Source organism: Elgaria multicarinata, chromosome 1 (assembly GCF_023053635.1).
Source record: "Elgaria multicarinata webbii isolate HBS135686 ecotype San Diego chromosome 1, rElgMul1.1.pri, whole genome shotgun sequence".
NCBI classification, from domain to species: domain Eukaryota; kingdom Metazoa; phylum Chordata; class Lepidosauria; order Squamata; family Anguidae; genus Elgaria; species Elgaria multicarinata.
Window position 1 is genome coordinate 175,431,803 of NC_086171.1, and position 21,022 is coordinate 175,452,824.

General features: G+C 39.5%; 2 protein-coding genes across 2 annotated transcripts in view; both read right to left on the bottom strand.

Annotated features, from left to right (window-relative positions):
* Positions 1–21,022, bottom strand: part of PHTF1 (putative homeodomain transcription factor 1) — a 156,589-nt gene that overhangs the window by 39,476 nt on the left and 96,091 nt on the right. The window lies entirely within an intron of this gene.
* RSBN1 (round spermatid basic protein 1) overlaps positions 1–21,022 on the bottom strand; it is a 32,724-nt gene that overhangs the window by 9,785 nt on the left and 1,917 nt on the right. Inside the window, exons 2-4 of the mRNA XM_063143508.1 lie at positions 10,786–11,456; positions 1,434–1,571; positions 1,026–1,168 (exon numbers count right to left, since the gene is read on the bottom strand). Of these exons, the coding sequence (XP_062999578.1) occupies positions 1,026–1,168; positions 1,434–1,571; positions 10,786–11,456 (952 nt within the window). The remainder of the gene's footprint in view (positions 1–1,025; positions 1,169–1,433; positions 1,572–10,785; positions 11,457–21,022) is intronic.

Consider the following 21,022-nt stretch of genomic DNA (forward strand, 5'->3'; position numbering starts at 1 on the left):
GCTGCACTCCTCTTGAAGGAGCAGGTTTGTAGCTTGTGGATTCTCCTGGAGCTGTCTTTATCACTTGAGGCTCAGGTGGCCTTAGTGACTTGCAGTGTTCCCCACTGAGGCCCACCTGGAGCCAACACTGTCATCTTTTTGGCGTCAGGTGAAGACTGCTCTCTATGCCCAGGCATTTAATGGCATATAATGGAGAATTTGTTTCAGCTGTCTTGAACAGGTCTGTAATTGAAATTGCATTGAAATGGGTTTTAGCTATTTAATTGCTTTTAATTTTGTATCTTAAAAAGAAAAATTAGATCATGTTTTATAACGTTGTATTTTTGTTTTTGTTTTTAATGGATTGTTGTTAACCTCCCAAGAGCCTTGGCTGTTAGGCAGTATAGAAATGAGATGAAATAAATAAGTAATAGGAAGGAAACCAAAACGTAGATGAACTCTAATCTCTGAAACATAAATGGCTTGGACTTCAGAACAGTGGTTTGTCCACTCCTGTGTGGAGCTACCTCTCGATGCACTCAGATCAGCAGAACGAGATACCTGTGCATAATTAAGGTACTATTTCTTTTATCAGTTTAAAGTTTCCTATGCTAATATCATGATTTAAATGGTGAGACAAGGTTCTGTTTTCCAAAGTAGAAAGAAATTAAGAAACCAGAGACCATAAAGACAGAAAAATATGCTGCTCTGATCAAGAAGGGACAATGCTCTACAGGCCTAAAGTACATTTCTTAATTGTATGCAGCACCAATGTTCTTAGCACCTTACTGAACAGGACAGGTCTCCTGAGGAATTTATAATCTAATAAATTACACATGAACAGACAGAAGGGAAGGAAGGAGGTGGCAAGCTTAAAAGGGGGAATATGCATTCATTTCTGTAATATATACTTAAGCTTAGTTTCTGCAAGAAATGAGAAAAACGTGAACTCATTTGATGATATAATCAGTTAGAGACCAGAGTTATAAAATGGGAATTCAAACCCAACTTTCCTCCCAGCTATAAATTTTCCCTTTAAGTATTACCTGCGTCTTTTGAAAGGTGACTTTGGCATATCAGCTGTTGGGATCATCTGTTCTCCTGGCCTTACCCACATTATGGGGCCATCATCGCTTTGTGACCTGCATTGAAGTCTGAGGCTAGAAAGAGTACCCCAAGGCAAAGTCATCTGTATATCACAAAAGAAAAGTCAAGTAGTCAGAAAGACAAAATGCTTTTGACCCCTTGTAAACATAGGCACAACTTCCTTATAAAAAACCCAATTTATACACAAATATACAAAAATATTTGTTTTTACAAAACTAGATTTCTACTAACCTAGCTATGTTCAATTTATTAGAACCTCATGATTTTGTTTTCCAACTTAACTATTCCGTCACTTTGTAGTTTAAAAGTAAGGTAAAAGTTTGCAATAACCAAAAGTTAGTTCTTACTCTAAGAAATGGTGATTCTTCCAACATATCAAGAAATTCTGGAAAATAATCTCCAACTTCTTCATCCACTGCTCCAACAAGACTGATCTGCCTCATCGGACCTGCTCTGTAGGTTCCACAGCAGTATGTTCGACTGACCTATACATATAGAGAGTGAAAGTGCATTTTTATTCTATGACACAGTATTTAAGCTACTTAAAACAGTGTGCTACGTTACTGTAAAGTATAGAAGAATACTGAAATTGATTGTATATAGTGGGGGGAATGCATACTTAGGTAGATTGCCTAAACAATAGGCAGAGTCTTCCTGGCAAAAATTTTATAAACTGCACCTTCATCTAAAAATGGATTTCAGGGCAGTGCACATAAATAAATCCAATATGCAATACAATATTAAAACAGCAACAACAATATAAATAAGCATAATCATGACGATACAGTTGATGCTTGTAAACCTTGCTTATCTACAGGGAGAGCCTTACCATCCAGCACAAGAAAACATAAAAAAAAAACTGAATGATTGTAGACTAAGGGTAGGCAACATGATGCCTTCAGGCACCAGTGCACCCCAGACGCTTTTCTTGGCACCCGCTGAGCTGACTATTTTATTTTATTTTTTCTTACTGGCAGCTGGGATTGCTTCAAGCAAAGTGAGAGCCTCCAACCACTTCCATTTTCATTTCCCATGAATACCTCTGGATCACACAGAGCCATCCTTAGGAAATGAATACAGTAGGCGGCTCCAGAGCATTGCTGTCCTCTGCAGCACGCCGAGCCACCAAGAAAAATAAGGGAAGAAAGACAGGGACTACTGTCACTTCTTTCTGGTAAGCTGTGAGGAGCTAAAGAAAGCAGCAGGTATGCCAGCTGCGGGGAATCCAGCAGGAAGAGTTCGGGGAGCGAGCTGGAACCAACTGAGGGGAGGGCTAGGGAAGGCTGTCCATGTGTAAGCCTAAATGGATGGAGATGTGTGTGAGTGAGAGAGAGAGAGAGAGGGAGGGAGGTCAAGCATTTGGACTCGATGGCCGTATAGCCCCTTCTAACTCTACTATTCTATGATTCATTTAGGGCAGATTTTGGAGGGACGTGGGCAGGCTAATAAGCGAAGTAGCTTATTAAGTTTTTGTGTGTAATTTGACTCAGCCCCCTCCCCCCGAGCCCCCTGTCCTGCTGCAGTCCTCCCACCCAAACAGTGGTAGTGTTTCACCTCTGAAGCGCTGGAAGTTCACAGGATCAGGACAAAACTTCATATACAGCCTCTCTCAGACAGCAGGCACCCAATCCACCATTAAACACCTATGCGATTACTCACCAAGAAGGGAAAATCCTGAGTGTACCAAAAAGGGGGAAATGGCTAGAATATCCTGAAGGTTGCAGAATCAGGTACAAACTCCACACACAGCTCTCCTAGTTGGGAGGCATCTGAGCCACCATCAACCCCCTGTGCATTTACTCCAGTAGAGCAAAAATCCCTAGTGCACCAAAAAGGGGTAAGTGGCTAAAAAAACTGGGGGTTTGCAGGATCAGGACCAAACCTCATAGCCTGCCTCCTCTACTAAGGAGGCACCCAATGCAATAGGAAAACTCAGTGCACCAACTGTGAAAGCATCAAAAATCTCAAGTGCACCAAAAAAATGGGAGACACCTATAAAACCTTGGGGGTCTGCAAGCTCTGGACCAAACCTCACACTGTGCCTCCTATACATTGCTGGCTTGGTCACTTTAATGTGTTCCTAAGCAGTAAGCCAGTGAAGAACAGAGCAGCAGCTACACAGTTCTGTAGCCAGCCAAAATAACCCAGTGACCACCACACAACTTGATAACCCATGATGGGTTAAATAACCCACTCTACAGACTGTTGGTTATCAGAGTGGGTTATTCTGGCCAAATAAACCATCACAGGTTAAAAAAACAACCACCAGACACATGATAACCCATGTTGAGTTAATTAAGAGCTTGCCTTCTGTGTTTTTCCTGGGGTTGAAAACTATAGGTTCAAAAGAGTTTAGTGTGTTGGCTCTCAAAAAATGTTTTGCTTGTACTCAATCTTTTGAGCAGGTTTATTTGTCCTTTGAGACTAGCCACACCTCCCATAGCAGTTCCACTTTGTGGCAGTGCCCAGGTCAATTTCTCAAACAGCTAAATTTGCCCTATAGCCCGAAAAGAGTGCCTACCCATGCTGTAGACAACTTTACAGAATCCAGACAAGTTGAACCAAAGATGACAAACAATGAGAAGATCCAGAGAAAAACAGTTCACCATAAGATTATCAAAACTAGCAGACTAGGCAGGTTCCCAAACAATACCATCTACCACCCTGAAAAAGATTAGAGAGGAATACACCAAACTGGAAACAAATCTGGAAATCCCCATTTCACTCATTTTCTGGGGAGACACAATCCAATAAGTTCTAAGAAAAATAAAGCTTTCTAAGTTGGGCAGGAAAATGGTACTTTCAACCAAGTCCAAAACCAAACACTAGTCCAAGGCCTTTAAGCAATCTCTTGTCAACAAAACAAATCCACAAGGCTTGATTTCTGGGACTTTTTTTGTACCAGAATACTAAAAAGTCCAAGTGTCTTCCCTGACTGTATCTGCCCATGGTTGAGAAGGATGACAATGTGCTATCTATCCTAAAGGAACAAGTAGTCATTCTTTTGGTTAACTCTAATCCTACCCAATTTAGTTTCAGTAAATTAGCAGCTCAATTTAAATATCCAAGTAGCTGTAGTCCAGAAGCATCTCGAGGGCATAGGTTCCCTACCGCTGCATCAGAAGGGCAAAAATAGTTACAAATTTTAAAATACAGGCATTAGGTTTAATGCCCAGGGCAAGCAGATTGACTGGAAGTAAGAATATAAATCAATCTCAGAAACACAAAGACAATGTTACAAGTGAGTAACATCACTTAGGATAGAGCACATTAGAAACTCGAAGTTAGTTGCAGTCCATGCTGAGTAAGACACACAGCTAGAATTAGGTGGGGATAATGGGCAACAGTGCAAAACATACTGTAGCTGCTTCAAGTCAGCCCCTTCTCTTCTCCATAATATGGTCAAGCCCAGTAGTTCCAGCTTATGCCAGGTCAATAGAAGCAGCTCTGAAAGTTGCATCTGAAGTTCGCAGCCAGGTACCAGCCAAGCAATATAACACTCAGAACAAGAAATGTGTCCAGGCATACCTAGTAACCAGAGATTAAATCTCAGAAATATAACAAGAACTGAAGTGCACATTTTGAAGGAATAGCTTATCATTTCCTAAGCCCTCATATACATGAATCATTATGATCAATGAAGTGGAAAACCTGTAAATCTACAGGACAGCAGTAGAATTTAGAAAAGTCTAATAAAATTCAGTACATTACAAAAAACAACCATGTACACATACTCTCTACCAAAACTGGGGAGACCTAAATTTAAGTCACCGCTTAACCATAATGCTCAATGGGTGACTACCCAGTCACTCAAATCAGCCTAGCCTACCTCATATGTCATTGCAAGAATAAAATGTGGAGAGAAAACCATATACATTACTTTGAGATCCTTGGAGGAAAGGTAATATATAAATGTAAATTAATAAATAAAATATTAGTTCATGGTTTCATTGCGCTCTAGAAGAAACTCTGTAACACACACACACTTAAATACAGTACCAAGCTGCCACTATATTTAGTTTCATTGCTATGTGGCTCTCACAGCAAAACTGTCCATGAGGAAGTGGGGTAGGAGGCAGAGGCAGGTGCAGCTGAGCACATTTTCTTTGCTCTTTTGGAGCAAAGCTTTTTCTTCCCTGCTTCTGTCTCTTTTTCTAGTCCTGCTCTACCCTACTATGTGAACTGTTTATAAATCAAGAAACATAAATCCCCATAGTCTTAAAGAGCTGTTAGCAGGATAACAGTTCATGATTTATGTGTTTTTAAATTTGTATTTTAAAGAAGTAAACAAAGTTTTTCTTAAACAACTATATATTAATAATAATCTATTTTCTTTCATAGATATAAGCATGTTAGCTCTGTAGTTATAATCAATGAAGATACTTTATCAGAGGAGATTTCTCATGTAAATGAAGAACACATTTGATCATTTCTCAAATATGAGTATTTAAAACCTACTAAACACAGACATGTTATTTTCCCCTGATGAAAATAAACTTCGCTGAACAAGCCTTCCCCAACCTGGCATCCTCCAGATGTGTTGGACCAACTCCTATCATTCCCAGCCAGCATGGCCGTCATGGGAATTGTAGTCTCTAGATTGGCAGCTCTAGACTGTATGCTTCATAACAGCTCTAAACTGTATGTTTCGGTCTGTATCAGACCGTACAATGAGATCTTAACAAAAACTGAAGGTGGTATCAGTCATGAGCATTCAATTTTTGTTTGCTACTTTCTCCTTGTGAGGGTGGGGCTGAGTTAAGGCAGAGAAAAGCTGAAAGGAACAACATCAGAGATGAGAACACAAAATTGTCCAGTGTACAGATTCCTATCTTTCCACAGTATAATCCTATATGTGTCTGTTCTGAAGTCTCATTGTATTTATTGGAGCTTATTCCAAGTTAAGTGCATGTAGGACTGCAGCCTAAACCTCACAAGACATCGTGAATGCTAGTTGTAAGGGGAAAAAAACCTCTTTATGGAAATTTTAGATGTTCCCTATACACATAAAAAAGGGAAGAGTAGAGAATGTACACAGTGGGACAAAGAAATGGACCACCTGGCTGTAATAAACAGCAGTGCAAATATTTAGCTGTAAATTAAGGCTGCAATCCAATTTCTATTTACGTGGGAGTAAGGTCCATTGAACTCAATGGGGCTTACTTTGGAGTACCATGTATAGGATTACACTAACTTAGTATAGTAGTCACATTACACTGTAGCTTGGTTTAGTCTGATTTTTTATCATTGTTTAGGAAATATATCAATGTATGTAAAACATGATTTAAATCTGCCTTCTCTTGTTGATTTAATCATGATTTAAATTGCCTTGCTTTAAATCAACCAACTCCAGCTGTTAGCTTTTCCCGCCTCTTTTGTCCTCCTTTTCTCCTAGCAATTGGGATGCATCTTTCCTGTGGTAGTTTCATCTTTCTTGTACTGGTTCCATCTGAGATCAGACACTCTCAGAACTTATTTTCTGCATATACTACACAGCGTAGGCTGATAAATATTAAAGAACATGCATATAAATGGATATGGGTTTGCAGCCTCAGGATAATAACCAGCAGTTTTGTGAGGAAGGGGCCTTAGGGTATGTAGTGGGGGAGGGGACAGTATCATTGCAAAACAAACAGCCAGAACTTAAATACAGGTAAACCAATACATTTATTTATAAAATGGGAGAATAAAATCCAAAACAAACTTAATTGTGTTAAATATAATAAAATTAATTCTGTAACATTTTTAAAGCTCCTGTCATTTATTCCAGGGGTTAACCACTATGGGAGGCTGGCAGAGAGGAGCTGCACCAGTGGGGTGGTATGTCTGTCCCAAAGCCCCCAGCACACCTGCAGCAGAATCCACAGGCATTGATCTACTGCCAGCAGTGTTATTTTATTTATTTATTTATTTATTTAAGCATTTTTATGCTGCCATTCAGCCAAAATAGGCACTCACGGCGGCTTACGAAAGTATTTCTTGGCAGGAAATTCAGGATGTTCCAGGGATCAGTTGAGTGCAGCCATGGATCCACCAGATCCAAAGCTCCCTTTATTATTATTATTATTATTTATTTATTTATTTATTTATATAGCACCATCAATGTACATGGTGCTGTACAGAGTAAAACAGTAAATAGCAAGACTCTGCCGCATAGGCTTACAATCTAATAAAATCATAGTAAAACAATAAGGAGGGGAAGAGAATGCAAACAGGCACAGGGTAGGGTAAGCAGGCACAGGGTAGGGTAAAACTAACAGTATAAAGTCTGCACAACATCAAGTTTTAAAAGCTTTAGGAAAAAGAAAAGTTTTTAGTTGAGCTTTAAAAGCTGCGGTTGAACTTGTAGTTCTCAAATGTTCTGGAAGAGCGTTCCAGGCGTAAGGGGCAGCAGAAGAAAATGGACGGAGCCGAGCAAGGGAAGTAGAGGCCCTTGGGCAGGCGAGAAACATGGCATCAGAGGAGCGAAGAGCACGAGCGGGGCAATAGTGTGAGATGAGAGAGGAGAGATAGGAAGGAGCTAGACCGTGAAAAGCTCAGGAACAGGCCCCATAAGGGCAGGGAAAATACAAGAAAGGAAGGACCACCAGGACAAACAGTCAAAGTCTACTTTCTGTGTCATACACACACACACACACACACACACACACACCATTCCCAACTCCTGCCCTGGCTGTAGCAAACTAGCAGGGTTTGGAAGTGGTGGATCATCTGTCATGTAACTCCTCACCTTTGCCCCCACATAGGATTGCTTTCCCCAGCTTCTATCCTGTGCACAGTAACTTGGGAGTAAGTTACCTCAAAAATAAGTGGGGCTGTTACTTTTAGGCAAAAATACATTTATTTATTTATTTATTTATTATTACATTTCTATACCGCCCAATAGCCGAAGCTCTCTGGGCGGTTCACAAAAATTACATTAGATTGAACTGTTAATTTCTCAACATTTCTACAGTAATCAGAATTCACATTGAGGTTTTTTGCCTCCTGGGAACATGGAACCCCTTATCCATGTTGTTCCTTTGGTCAGCAACAGACATACAGAGGCCTAATGTCATGTGCTACCAGGCAGGTTATGAAGAATCATGCACACAGAGAGAGCAGCTGTCTGCTCCTGCAAAGTATCCTAACCTTTGCCAGCTATAATTTTTGGTAGATGCCAAACGTTTTAACGCTGAAATGGAGTTATAATAGCAATAGCAGCAGTCACCAACTATGCCTCTTCCTGGATAGAGACAGCCTAGCCATAGTGATTCATGCACTGGTAATCTCATGATTAGACTACTGTAATGCACTCTATGTGGGGCTGACTTTGTGAATGGTTCAGAAGCTGTAGCTAGTGTAGAATGCAGCAGTCAGGGTTTCACTGGGACACTCAGCTGTGTTCACATAAAACCTGTATTTAAAAAAACTGCACTGGTTGCCTATTAGCTACCAAGCCATGTTCAAGGTTATGTTATTGCCATATAAAGCCCTAAACCACTTGGGACTAGCTATCTAGCAGACCACCTTCCCTTATACCTAGCCAACCTTTAAAAACTTCAGAGGAATTCTTTTCAACTTGTTCATAAATGATCTGGAATTAGGAGTGAGCAGTGAAGTGGCCAAGTTTGCTGATGACACCAAATTATTTAAGGTTGTTAAAACACAAAAGGATTGTGAAGAGCTCCAAAGGGATCTCTCCAAGCTGGGAGAGTGGGCATCCAACTGGCAGATGCAGTTCGATGTAAGCAAGAGTAAGGTGACGTATGTTGGGGCAAAAAAAAAAAATAACTTCAAGTATAACCTAATGGGATCTGAGCTGGCAGTGACTGAACAAGAAAGAGATCTTGGGATTGTGGTGAACAACTCGATGAAAATGTCTACCCACTGTGCATCCGCTGTAAAGAAAGCAAACTCCATGTTAGGCATTATAAGAAAAGGAATTGAGAATAAAATGGCAAGTATCACACTGCCCTTATACAAAACTTTGGTGTGACCACACTTAGAATACTGTGTACAGTTCTGGTCACACCTAAAAAGGGATATTATAGAGCTGGAAAAAGTTCAGAAAAGGGCAACTAAAATGATTTAGGGACTGGAGCACCTCCCCTATGAGGGAAGCTTACACCAACTGGGATTGTTTAGCTTGGAAAAAAAGAGACTAAGGGGAGTCATGATAGAGGTGTACAAAATTATCCATGGTATGGAGAATGTGGATACGGAGACATTTTTCTCCCTCTCTCAAAATACTAGAACCAGGCGACATACCATGAAGCTGACTGGAAAGAGATCCAGGACAAAGAAAAGGAAGTACTTCTTCACACAGTGCATAGTTAAATTATGGAACTCACTACCACAAGATGTAGTGATGGCCACCAATTTAGATGGCTTCAAAAGGGGTTGGATAAATTCCTGGAGGCAAAGGCTATCAATGGCTACTAGCCCTGATGCTTGTGTGCTATCTCCAGTATTCGAGGCAGTAGCCTGGGTGCACCAGTTGCTGGGGAACATGGGTGGGAGGGTGCTGTTGCACCATGTCCTGCTTGTTGATCCCTGGCCGATGGCTGGTTGGCCACGGTGTGAGCAGAGAGGTGGACTAGATGGACCCTTGGTCTGACCTAGCATGGCACTTATGTTCTTAAGCCTTTTGGTTGTTCTACAGTCAACAGAATGTCACCTCATAATATCTTGACAGCAGGACTTCTCAGCCACAGTGGCCACTCTCTGAAAAACCCTCCCCTGTGCAGTTCTGGAGGCAGAAAACTTGGTATGTTTCAAATGCCTCCTGAAAATGCACTTGTTCACCAAGGCTTTCGCTGGCTTGTAATGAATTGCACTTAATCATATGCTGCTTCATCTTACCGCTCCTTGTATTGTTTTGTACTATTACTGAAATTGCAAATTATTTTTATCAGCATATTTTAAATTTAACATTTATATGTAAATCACTTAGGGATATATTAAGCAGTATATAAGTATTGATAAGAAATAAATAAACTTTAATAATAACTTTGCTTTATTGTAACATTGTTTGTTTCTTCTGTTTTCCTTTTTGCCTACTTCTCATAAACTGGCCAAAAAAAAAGCCAGATTCCTTAGCATACAGCAGATTGTAGCTCCATTTGCAATAAAATTAAAAACATTTAAAAGTAAATTCATTTAGTAAGTTTATTTGAATAATGTTTACTTTTAAATTTAATAAATCAAACAAGATAATTCTCTGTGCAAACAACTTCAACAACTTTTATGTTCCTAAACTAACATGTAAGGGATGTTAAAAAAAAAAGGTATTGCATATTTTTCAATTTGATACCTCCACCTAGGAAAATTGTTTTTTTCCCCAAGCTTCAAGTTTTCTGAATTGTAGATCTCTAATACTAGCTGTGGTGGTAAGGTACTCAGAAGAAGACTTGATATCCCCAAAGCAGCTACATATAACTTGAAAGCATAGGAAATGTCCCATATGCAGCTAAAGTGTATGGGTGATGGTACTGGAATATAGGTTTTTCCAAAAAAATGTAGTTTAGATGGATGTTTGAGGCTCAACCTAGAAGGGTAGTGGAGGCAGCAGGAGTCACCAATCAACAAGTAATTTAATTTTGGCTCAGCTTTCTGCCACAGTACTTCTCTTAAACTTTCCCCCATCACTGTAAGATTCTCAGGATAGTTAAATACTCAATTACAGTCCTTTAAGATTTTTAAGAAAAGTTCTCTTACCTGAGTGTGAAAGTTTGAAATGGTGGTTGTTTCAATATCCTTCTTGCCAAGGATTTCCATTTTCACTGGAGTGTTAGGAAAATTAAAAGCAAAGTAATCCAAGAAGTCTGGCAAGTAGGCAGCTGCCCCATGAACTATAGCTAGAGCATAGTAGGCTGCATTTTTCTCATTTTCACTGAATGTCAAAGCAAGAAATTCTTCTGCAAATCTCTCCATCTCCACTGGAGACAAAAATGAGAGTTCGTCCATGTAGGCATGAAGAACCAGAGCTCCTCCATTTGACTGATGCTCTTCATGAATGAAATTACTAAATTTAGTGCCTGTTTTTAAGAAGCTGTTACGAACAGAATGCTCCTGGTGGGTAGTAAATGGAGATTGCACCCCCTGGGGTATCCTATATTCCTGCATGCCAAAATTCAACTGACACAGCTGTTCATCTTTTAGATACCTAAAAGATTCCTTGTTCTCTTCCAAGTTATCGCTCTCCCCTGGAGTCAAAATCTCTTCACTGATACGGGTAAGACCAGCACATACTGTCTGTACTTCTTTGTTGTACATTTTCAGATGCCTCCCCCTCATGTCTTCTCTATGTTTCTTTTTCTTCTTTTTCTTCATTTTCTTTACAATAAGACTGTCAGCTCTCTGGGTCTTGCCATTTTCATCTCGGCTTTCTAGAAATAATAAAAAATAGCATTCTAATATTGCCATATAACTACCCACAAACATATAGACATTAAGAAGTAAAGGCTCCACCTGCCCTCCCCCAGACACTCTGGAAAACTATTAGCACTTGTGTTTGGATGTAACAGACTGGGAACCTTAAGTTTCACGAAGAGAACAACAAAGAGTCTTCAAGGTGGCACAAGACTTACACGTTTATATTCTCTATGTTTAAAGTGTCAAATAACTCTCTTCTTTTTGGTGGTTTAAATTCTCAAATATGTTTCAGTACAGTATTAAAAAAGGGAAATTTACAATTACTATGTAGCTTTACCTTTTAAAATAAGGCACAGAGTTCAAATAAGAAAAAATAAAGTTACTTTCTCCATTATTAACACAACTGTTCTTGTAGGTCATTCATGTGACAAAGAAGGATCCCTATACATGTTAACCTGAAAGGAACTAGGCAAGGATGCTAAGCTTCTTTGTGAATTATCATCAGGACTGAGTGCATGCTGTAATTCCATATTGGTGTGGGATGCAGAATTCAGTCAAAAAGTTCTGTTTTCATAAAAGGGGGCATCCTAGCACTTAAGAGAGTTAAGATATGTTTGAGAAGTGGGGTGGGCGGACAATGACTGCTGTTGTTTTAGAAAGCAGGATGACTGAAAGATTCCTAGTGGCTTGGGGATGAGGTTTCAGTGCCTTATCCAGGATCTTGCCATCCCCATGACTAGCAAAACAGGAACTATGTAAAACAGTAAAAAAAATTAAACCAACAGACAAATAATACAAATCTTTGTAATTCATATAGGTTTCAGATTTTTTTCTTGGCACAGGGTGTGGTAATGGACTGGCTGAGGGCCAATCAACTGAAGATCAATTCAAACAAGACAGAAGTCCTGCTGGTGGTTGGTTGAAGGACCAAAACCAAAAGGAGGAGAGCATCCAAGACAGGTCAGAAAAAAGGAAACATGGGTTCTCAGGATGCAAATAATTTATTTTCACAAAGTCCAACACGTTTCAGCCACTACTTTATTCAAAGACCTTCCTCGGGGGGGGGGGGGGGGAGGGTGTTAGTGTCTGCAGAATTTCCTCTAGCAAGATAATTGTCTCCAATAAGACACTCTGGTCATGGGCCATCTAATTAGCATAATTACCCTCGCTGGGCATGGGTTGTTGTGATGTCCAAACTCATGCAGGGTGGCTGGCTGGGACAGTTTACAACAGAATTTTTTAAAGCAGAAATAACAATAAAGAGGGCCTCTCAACATATGCAGCGTATTAGCCCAGCCACTGAGCAACTACAGCCTCCTTCCTCCCCACACAATTAGAATTAAGAAACTAAGTTTGCAGAGTGATAGCACAAGCTCCCGCACAAGTTAAAGCTGCAGCACCTCTCTTTAGAAGTGAGGCTCCACCAATGCTGCCCACAAACTACAACTAGAGAACACAGATATTCTATTCCCCTCCATATAAAATCCACTCGGTTTTTCCCCTCTCACTTTCCTTCCCATAATTCTTACAAAAAGTGTTTCCCCCTCTCTCACAACCCCCCCTTCCTAACTGTAAGCATTATCTCCTCTTCCTTCCCTTAATTTGTGTCAGGATTCACCGGGCTTAGCTCATACCAAAGCTGCCCTGGAATATGGAAAGAAAAACACAACTAGGAAAACCTAAATTGATATAAACACAAACAAAATAAACATGTTTGCTTTATTTGTATAATTTAGATTACTAGCGTATTTACATTTATATCCTGTCTTTTCTCCATAGAGCTCAAGGCAATGGGCATAGGGTTCCCAAGCAGTCTTCCACCTAGACATAGACTATACAAGACTTGTTTAGTTTCAGCAAGGTAGCTGTATCATAGTGGACACACTGGAATTCCAAGGGTAACATAGCATGAGTGATTCTCTTAAACCCAATTTTATACATACAATATAGTGTTTTTTCTGCTTTCCATAGCTACTAGGTTCTACTAACCTATGGAAAAGAGCCATAAGACTATTAGAGGAATAACAGGAAGCTAGGGAACATACAAGGAGCCAGTACATCCAGAAAATACACTATGCACAGCTACAATAGTTATTTTAAGCACCACTGATCATTTGTTGCACTGCCTGAAGTCAGAACGAGTTAGCATCAGTCCCAACGAATCCATGAATACAGCAAGTACCACTCAAATAGCCTCCTGACTTCAAACTACTGCTGTGATCAAAGCTCAATAAACTGATATGACAATTTTTGAGAAACGCGGAGTAAAAAGGAAGCCATAATTATATATTCACAACACAGCTTAATGCAGGAGCCCTAGCAACTAAGTGTTATTTTGTAGCACACCTATAAATTGCTTATTCTAGATCCTTATCGAATGGAGTCATGCTTCATAGCTGAGTGAAGTGGGCATTTCTATTTAATTCGTCCAAGAAGCTATTTGGCTTTGATTAGTTGAAAGGTATTCAGCTTTACGAGGATTCCTATGAGAAAATAGGCAGAAATTTGTTGATATTAGCAGAATTGTTTGCAAGTTAAGATGTTATAATATAATGTGGACACTTAAGAAAAGTACCAGAAAGGTGACACCAATGCAGTAAAATCAGTAATAGGAAAAAGTAATAATCGATATTGAGCAATATTAGGTAAGCAAACCTCTCTGACATTCACTGATCATACTGAAGGGATCAAATGTATGGGATTTAGATACCTGAATATTTAAGGAACTGAGCAGGTTAGATTTCCCTACTACTGACATCCATACCAAAAGACAGGAAGATGTGGAGCACTACTATGAAAGAATTTGTGACAGAATCAAAATCTTACCTCACAATTCTAGGGGATTTGATATTAAAATGTTTGACTGAAATGAAGCATGTTACCATTAAAGTTAGTACCAAAAAAATATATGGCTGGCATAGTTTGGATCTATATATTCACTCAACTTATATTTTGGCAGATTTCAAGTTGCCTTCTTGGAATTATGGCCTTTGGGTGCACTTTACACACACGTACACACAGGCTGAAATGCAAGAAATTCCCAACATGGTTCAGAAATAGAAATTCTGACATGAACTTGCAGTAGAAAAAAGCATTTCAATTTGAGGCTTGCACTGTCTTAGTGCAGGGTTCCACAACATATGTCCACCATTGTGTATAGTAATTTCCTTAGTTGCTGTTTGTTTGTGGTTGCATTTGCTCCACAATGTATAACTACTGAAGGAGAGCACTTGTGTAACTCAGCGGGGTATTATATAAGGGAAGGCAATATTTTTTCAGGGCTGTGGAGTTGGAGTCGGAGTCATGGAGTCCGAGTCAGAAGCAATTCTTGGGTTACTGGAGTTGGAGTCTCTGACTCCTAATAAATTTAAGTTGTATATAGAGTTGCGATATGTCCCTGAAAACCAAGATTATTCTGGATTCCAGCCAATTCCAAAATATTCTGGTTGGTTAGACAAAAATCCCAGATTCTCAGTCCAGCTGGCCAGAGAAATTCAGACCCCCTCAGCGAATCGGCAACAGCAGAGAAAAAGATGGATCAGTGTGCCACCTTTTCCAGAGTGCCACTGTTCCTTCACAGGCAGGCTCAGACAAGTCACCATGACTCAGGTGCTCCAAGCATGTGAGTTCTAAGCACAAGAAGGAGTTTGGTAATCTTGGCTGGTTGCAGTAAGCGTTGGGCCCCGCTGGGTTGTTTATTTATTTATTTATTACATTTCTATACCGCCCAATAGTTTGTGGGGGAAGAGTTTTTTGGGGTGTATGAGGGAGGGAGTAGGGGGAGGAAGGAAAGGAAGCACAAAAACAAACTTTCACTTTTAACTGAATAAAATAAGTTGTTACGAAGTAGCTCTCCTGTGAGTGAGCAGTACAGACTCCATTTTGAGGTAGTCAACAGTCAAGGTGTCTTCACCCCTCCATCCCCAGAGATGAGGAAAAAAACACAGGAATGGGGCTGACAGCAATCACAAGGTTAGGTCAAGCAATTAATTTAGATAAGAATCACCTTACTTAGCCGCAGACGCTCTATGAACAATGTCTAAAGATTCCTTACAAGTGTGTGAGTGTGAGTCTCATTAGAACGTGTGCAAGTTGTACACGGGTCTACTGAGAGCATATCACGTAACAAAGTAAAGGAGATTTTTATTTGGATTTTAGAAAAATGAGCTATACAAGAAGCGTAAAGCAATATAACGTTGTAGGCTATTGTATACAGTGTTGCGATAAAAATATAACCTCATTGTTTTCATTTTTGGGCTTCTTTAATAAATAAAATTAAAAAACCAGAATGTCTTAGCTATAGTATTTAGACCCAGGCTCTAACAGGATAGGGTTCTAAAAAGTTGCGTGCTTGCAGTCAATGTAGGAAATATATAGGAAATTTATTTATTTATTTATTTCCTATATCGATATATAATTAAACGAGTCAGAGTCGGAGGTTTTATGTGCGACTCCACAGCCCTGCTTTGCATTACAAACTACCAGATTAACATAGGGCACTGTCATCCAGGATCCCCAAGCTAATTCTGTTTCAGCAGCTCTGGTAATTCAACACAAGTTTTAAGTTATACACAGCCAGGTATAATCCATTGTTTCATGCAGCTGTGCAAAGTAAGAACTCATGATTGGCACTATTAACTGCTTGCCAGTCTAAAAACAGACTATTTCAGGAGGATTTAGAAACAAAGCCCCCCTGCTTGATCTGCTAATTAGGCTGTTAGCTCAAACACACACAAAACCCTCCTCTTCTACACATTTTCTTACCACAGAAAATACTGTAATTGTGGCTAATAATTTAAAGTTTCAGCAAACTAAAATGAATCAAGATGTCTAAGAAAATACACATAACCCAGAAGTTATTTCCGTGGAAAGCAGAAGACTTGGTTCCACAGTCCTAAAAGGTGCTAGGAGTTAAAATACATACACCTGTAATCTGTATATAAAAGTCAATTCCAAACCTTCACAGCTATGTAACGAACAAACCCAGTTTTTATCCAGAGTCAAAAGGGAGAAAGTACACCACCATTACTCTTTCTTAGGAAGTTGTGGTGATAACTAAATATTCCAAGTGCCCCAATTACTATACATAATGTATTATTTCACAGCTAGAACTCTGACAGGATCTGAGACTTCCACCTCCACAAAACAAGATATACAGCAATTCTTGGAGGTGTCAAGGGCCAGATCTGCAACTTGAAGCCCAAAATTACTGGCACCAAAGTGACAAACAACACTTTCAAGATTATATCCAGAAAGACTGCACAACTGATGGAGGTGAACCTGCCTCCACCTTAACTTGTCACACTCAGTCACTGTACCCAAGCCCCAATATGTGAGCCAGACTAGGAGAAAAATGCTAAAGTGACAGGAAAGTAAGGTGGGGGTTCAGCTTCCTCAGTTGCTCACTTCTTTTGATGTAAAAAGCAGACCTAAACCATATATTCGATATGACTAGCATAGACATGTTAAGAACAAATGTGACAGCCTCTGTCACGTGCCCACAGTGAACCAGAATAAATCCCAGCCTCTGTTTTCAAAGCTCAGCTTGCCCCAATGAAAGGTATCAAAAGTAGTAGTTTAACCTAGCTCTTTTTGCATCAGCATTGATCAGTGAAATTGGCCAGTAACTGCCACACTCCCATGTTTAAAGAAACACGTGAAGAACTCTAGAAAATGTGAAGTACAGTAAACTCTGGAAGTGTATTTGTGAGTATTAGAGCAAAAAATTTGGGAACTCAGCCAGAACCTTCCTTCTACTAATGTTTACTATTACCAACTTCAACTAAAAATCTGAATCTTTTTGACCTCTCCACTAGTACCTATGACAGTGAGTCATGCCAACTTCTTGAAAGTACCATATTTGAAACTGGCCATATTTTCACAGCCAGCTTGTGCTTGGCTTAACCCTCAGGCTTTGCATTGTCATAAGTTAAAGCTGGCAGGTAATCAAGAACCTCCAGTACTCTTCAACCTTTCCTGACCAACAGGTACCTTTTAGTCCAAAAGCCCATGTCAAAATACTTACGTCATAAGGTACAAAAGGTTTGTCTATCTAGACATCTTAAAAAAGTTGTTGCATCTCTAAAACTGCCAGTCTTATAAGCAACTGCTGGGATGTTTAGGGGGGGCAGCTCCCCAAAACCCCTTCCCGGGAACAATAATCACATCATAAGGTACAACAATGAAATAAGTATCTCTTGGGGAACAGTGCACGTGATTCCAGAGTGTCCAATCTGACTGACTTTGTTGGGGCTTACCCTTCTTCAGACCCCCACCCAAAAGAGGTAATGGGGGCCATGAATTACATCATAAAGTAAATGGCTGAAACTGGTACCACTTTGTAGAGACCACATTCCTGCATCTTAAAATACCCAATCTGACTGTTTTATGTGGGGGCAAGACCTAAATCAGACCATTCAGTACGGCTGGAGCCCCAGAAATTCCCACTACACAGGATTAGAACTCTGCACTTCAGGTCTGACATTATGAACTATCGTAACAGTAAAAATAAAAGGAAAAGATTTTTTTTTCCTACAGGACAATTTTTATTTTTTTATCAGTTATGAAAACATTTAAAACAATTAACAGACAACCCCCAACAAAAAAGTGTATTGGAAATTACTAGTTCAACAGAGAAACAAAGGAAAATCAGGCACAAAGGGGAAAGGAGACTGAACACAAGGAGTCTAACCCATTATCTAAAATATCTCTAAATGATGCACAAAGTATGAGAAACAAGCAAGATGAGCTGGATGTCATAAGCCACTAAGGCAAGTATGACATAACAGGAGTTACAGGAACATGGTGGGATGAATCCCACCAGCGGAACATTAGGCTTGATGGGTACAAAGTAAGCACACATCTTACTTTGAAGCAAGTCAGTTGGAGTACTTTAGGACAAACTTTTAATGTGAAACGATCTAATACTACTTTAGAGAAATCAGAATGGCAACTTTGTGAAACGTTGGAGTTGTTACAGCAAAGATCACCACACTTGTTTTTGAGACATGTCATTGCTCAATTGCTCCAATGTTAGTGCTGGAAAACGTTTTTTGACATTTCTAGAATCTAATATGTTTTAGGAATCAAGATATAGGATTTTTACACCTCTATATATTGCATATTCAATATTCCTCTTCTCCCTTTGAATTCTTCAGCATTACATATTGATCAATAAGGGGATTGCCAGATACCTGCCATAAAGTTTGCAGATAAATTATACAGGCAGACTGAGGTCCTGGAACCAGGTCTGCAGTATGTTCCTTTCACTAACGAATATATTGTTTTGCTCTATATTGCAATGAAAAGCCAGGAATCACAGTGCCTGGTTCATGGCTATTATGTTGCCAGTAAGGGATAACAATTACAACTTTGATATAGACCTCCATGGAAACAATTCTTTTTGAAATTCCAGTTCTAGGAAAATGTGTGAAGAACTTCCACTAACATTGAACAAACATCCAACCATGTGGGAAAGTATTAGCACTTGGTAAAGATCCCAATTTTTGTAACACTTAATACATGGCAGAATATTTTACACCTCTAAGATACATTTAAAATTATACTAGTTTGTAGTAATACAGAAAGCCAAACAGCCACTTTGTAGAAAACCCTACTCACATGGTAACCTCATCATCTGTACTGGTAGCTCATACTCTGCATAAAAACCAACCTGTGACAGGCATAAGAAGTAATAGCAGATATTTGTTGAGGAAGCCCTGATCCATACCCATTATTGGCTCATTCTCCCTCCTGCTCTGAAGAATATGCACATCTTTAAGAGTCACTCCATCTTTTAAATGCCACACCATCCTAATCTGCTACCTCTACACTCTTTGAACTTAATACTATCAGCCTGATTCTCCATTCTTAAACAGTTCTCAAAGTTCCCAATTACATTCTTCCCCCAAATCAAAGTGGATTAGGCCACTATTAGTTTTGATAATATCCCACATCAAGGGATATTCTGGCCTTTGAGGCACAGAGAGCTACAGTAGTGCAGCTGAGAGCACTTCTTCCAACCCCCTTAAGCCTTCCATATCAGGAGAGATAGTATGTGCACCAACACCTTAACCTGTGGCTCACCCAGAAACAATTACTATTCATCCTTCCCATTTGAGTAGCTAATTGCACCTCTGGTATAATCCAAATCATATCCTTCCCACAATTAGCCAGACATTTGTGAGTAGCCTCACCTAAAACAGTAATGTGTGAAGGAAGCAAACACTCAGAAACCAGTATTGGCTGCCTATTGGGTTTAAACAGTGGCAAACTTGGGTTAGAGCCATTATAAAATGGCTCTTAATCACTAAATGCAAAATCAGAACAAGTTAATACTGCTACAACACAATTATCTCTAAGTAGAAAGAAGACCTTATGCTTTAAAAGAAGTAAAAAGATACTGTGTGTAGTGTTCAAAATGAGACTTAATTTTCTCAGTATTATTATGTAATTCCATATCAAGAAAGCAGCGACGTTATGATTCAACCCAAGATTTGAGAGAGAAGGAGGGGAAAGCAGGAATATCACACACCTGTCCTTTTTTGCACTGAAGAGAATGTCCTCTAAATACCAGTTTCAAGAATTTGGAGAGCTTCCAGTTGCTCACTTAAACTTAATTCTAACACACACATACCAAAAGGATTCTACTGTGTTACATAGATAAGCACAGGATTTTTCTCCTCTGCTACATTGACAAGTTAGGAAAAGAAGACCAGTAGGTTTAAATCAGACACCTATACAACTACCCAAACATGGTGTTGGCCTGTCCTACCACCTAAGCCACTTGACAGTAATAATCAAAACATTCTTGTTCTAGTAGCAAGAAAAGGTAATTCCCCATTCAGTGAAAGGGCAAGCAAATAGTCATGGCTGGAGACATCTACTTAATTCACATTAGTGCTTATATTTCACATTATATTTCATATTAGTGCTCAAATAGTATACATGTTCCAAAATCATCACCACAGTACGAACTCTTTAGCTTACAACATATCCTTAATACAGGAAGAATCTTGGTCATTCAAGTATTCTCCTGAAGCATATGCCTGCAGCACATTCGCTTGACATTAGCTTTGATAAGGTGTCAGGTTAAATGTCTCTCTTCTGCCATTATGACATTTAATGGACTCACTGCTCAAGGGTTCAATTTAGAGATCTCCAGCTCTTATATATTTAACAGGGAGTTGTTCTTGTTCCGTGTTTGTGGAACAAGCAAGTAGAAGATTTTTACTCCTACAACTGTAACAACCCTCACATCATAGCTTAGTATTGCCTAGTTAAGCAAAAACAACACCACATTGCAATACCACAATCTATGAGTAATAAAGATGCATCTTTGTCTTATTTATTGAGTTGATATTATTTGGGTAAGTGGTGGTGTTCCAAGGATCATACATCAGATAATACACAGAGAGGCAGCAAAAACTGTTAATGGTGACCACACTGGGTTTCAAGCTAGAAATCTCAAGTTTGGATTGGATCCTTAGGCTGCAAACCTATGCAAACTTACCCAGGGGTAAGGCCCACTAAATGCAGTGGATCATGCTTCTAAGTAAACATATATCAAATTGTAGTATTA